The 1,695-nt window shown below is 32.3% G+C and overlaps 1 protein-coding gene across 2 annotated transcripts in view; it reads right to left on the bottom strand.

Annotated features, from left to right (window-relative positions):
• The window catches only part of LOC106458613 (structural maintenance of chromosomes flexible hinge domain-containing protein 1-like), a 94,280-nt gene that overhangs the window by 9,562 nt on the left and 83,023 nt on the right, over nt 1-1,695 (bottom strand). For both annotated transcript variants that reach the window (XM_013918136.2, XM_022384887.1), the window contains exon 47: nt 377-535. In XM_013918136.2, the coding sequence (XP_013773590.1) occupies nt 377-535 (159 nt within the window). The remainder of the gene's footprint in view (nt 1-376; nt 536-1,695) is intronic.

The following is a 1,695-nucleotide window of genomic DNA, read 5'->3' as shown; positions in this document are numbered from 1 at the left end:
TTCATCTCATCATTTAATTTCTGTTGTGCATATATTGTTGTATAGAAGATTCATCAAGTGGAAAACGAATAGATAGATAGAAAAACCAAGATGTGGCGCCATCTAGTGTACCTAAATTTATCTTAAAATTTTCATAAAAGTGACCCGAAAAATGGGGCTAACTCGATAACCCGTGGCCCGATTTTAACGAAACTTGTTTTATTCTGTTTCTATTCTCATTTCATTACATATATGCCAGTATTATGCACCGTTTTTGCTGTATTTAATTACAGACAAGCACACACACACAAACAATCTCAGAGTTTTAGTAGTATATAGATTGTTTTGAAATTATAACAATCCTACTTCAGATATCACAGTAGGATTTGTTCCATACCAAGTTTTTCTTCAATTGCTCGAAGCCTGCTCTCAGTGATCTGATAGTCACGCACTTTCTTCACCATTTCAGAAGAACTCTCTTGTTTCTGTTGCTCAAAATAATCTTTCTTAGCTTGCTGGTGAACATCTACAGCATTCTTCAAGGACTGCAGAAGTTCTACACGTGTAACAAACAGTCACATAAAGTGATTTAAAAAACAACAACAGACAAACAGTGTTTATATTTATCAGGTGCCGTATAAAATCTGTATAATATGCTACTTGTTATTAATAGCTAGTAAATAAAAATTAGAAGTACGTATTCCCATTTAAAACATTACAATAACAGAAAATACCATTTATAATTGAATGTTTTGATGTTTTTCATAACTTATTATGCCTTTAGCTTTTGTGAAAAGACAAACATAGACCAATTACCAACAAGACTTAAACTTTACGCCATATAAGATTTTAAATCAGGTATAATGTAGAAAAACATTCGGTTGAAGAAACAGTATTTGACAAACCATCAACTATTTTGTTCTTCATTGAACATATATATATTAGATACACGTACACTTGTATTCTTACTCATAACAAATATTCCAATTTCAATGATGGAAAACGAGCTGAATTTTAAAAGTAATAATACAAACAGTTAGAAGTTTACAAAGTCAGTTTTATTAAAATTTTCAAATGTATATCACACACACACTGCAGATGTTTGAGGTAAACAGAGAATCTCACAAAGATAGTCCAGTTCAATTAGTAATGTCAAAGAATAATGATTAAACTACAAACTAATTCAGCTATAGCATGATAAGACATGAAAATAACATATAACATCATGTTCTGGGAAAACATGAGACCTATTGGTCCATCTTGGCTGTCCCATCCTCTAAATTAAACTAAAACTATTATTAAAAAAAAATCTTAAACCCAGCCCTTATCATTCATATACTTATCAAAGATTCTCTTAAACTCACTTAAATTTATTGCCTCCACAGCATCCAAAGACAACCCATTCCAAAGACCAACCACCCTGTTACAAAAATAAAACTGTCTTGGCTGAAGGTGACTCCTACTCTGCCGAAATTTATATTTGTCTCTCCTAGTCCTATGATTCTCAGTGTTTAATACGAAAAAAGATGATACATCAACACAACACTAATTTTAAACACCTCAATCAGATCCTCTCTAACTCTTCTTTTTCCAAAAGAAAACAATTTCAGAGATTTCAGCTTCTTGTTGTATGACAATCCCTCCATCCCAGGCACCATTCTAGTAACCTTCTCTGAACCCTTTCCAACAATTCAATGTCCTTCCTAAGGTAAGGTG

Source organism: Limulus polyphemus, unplaced genomic scaffold (genome assembly GCF_000517525.1).
Source record: "Limulus polyphemus unplaced genomic scaffold, Limulus_polyphemus-2.1.2 Scaffold493, whole genome shotgun sequence".
Taxonomy (NCBI): Eukaryota; Metazoa; Arthropoda; class Merostomata; order Xiphosura; family Limulidae; genus Limulus; species Limulus polyphemus.
The sequence above is the reverse complement of the archived record's forward strand: the minus strand, read 5'-3'. Positions and strand labels throughout refer to the sequence as shown.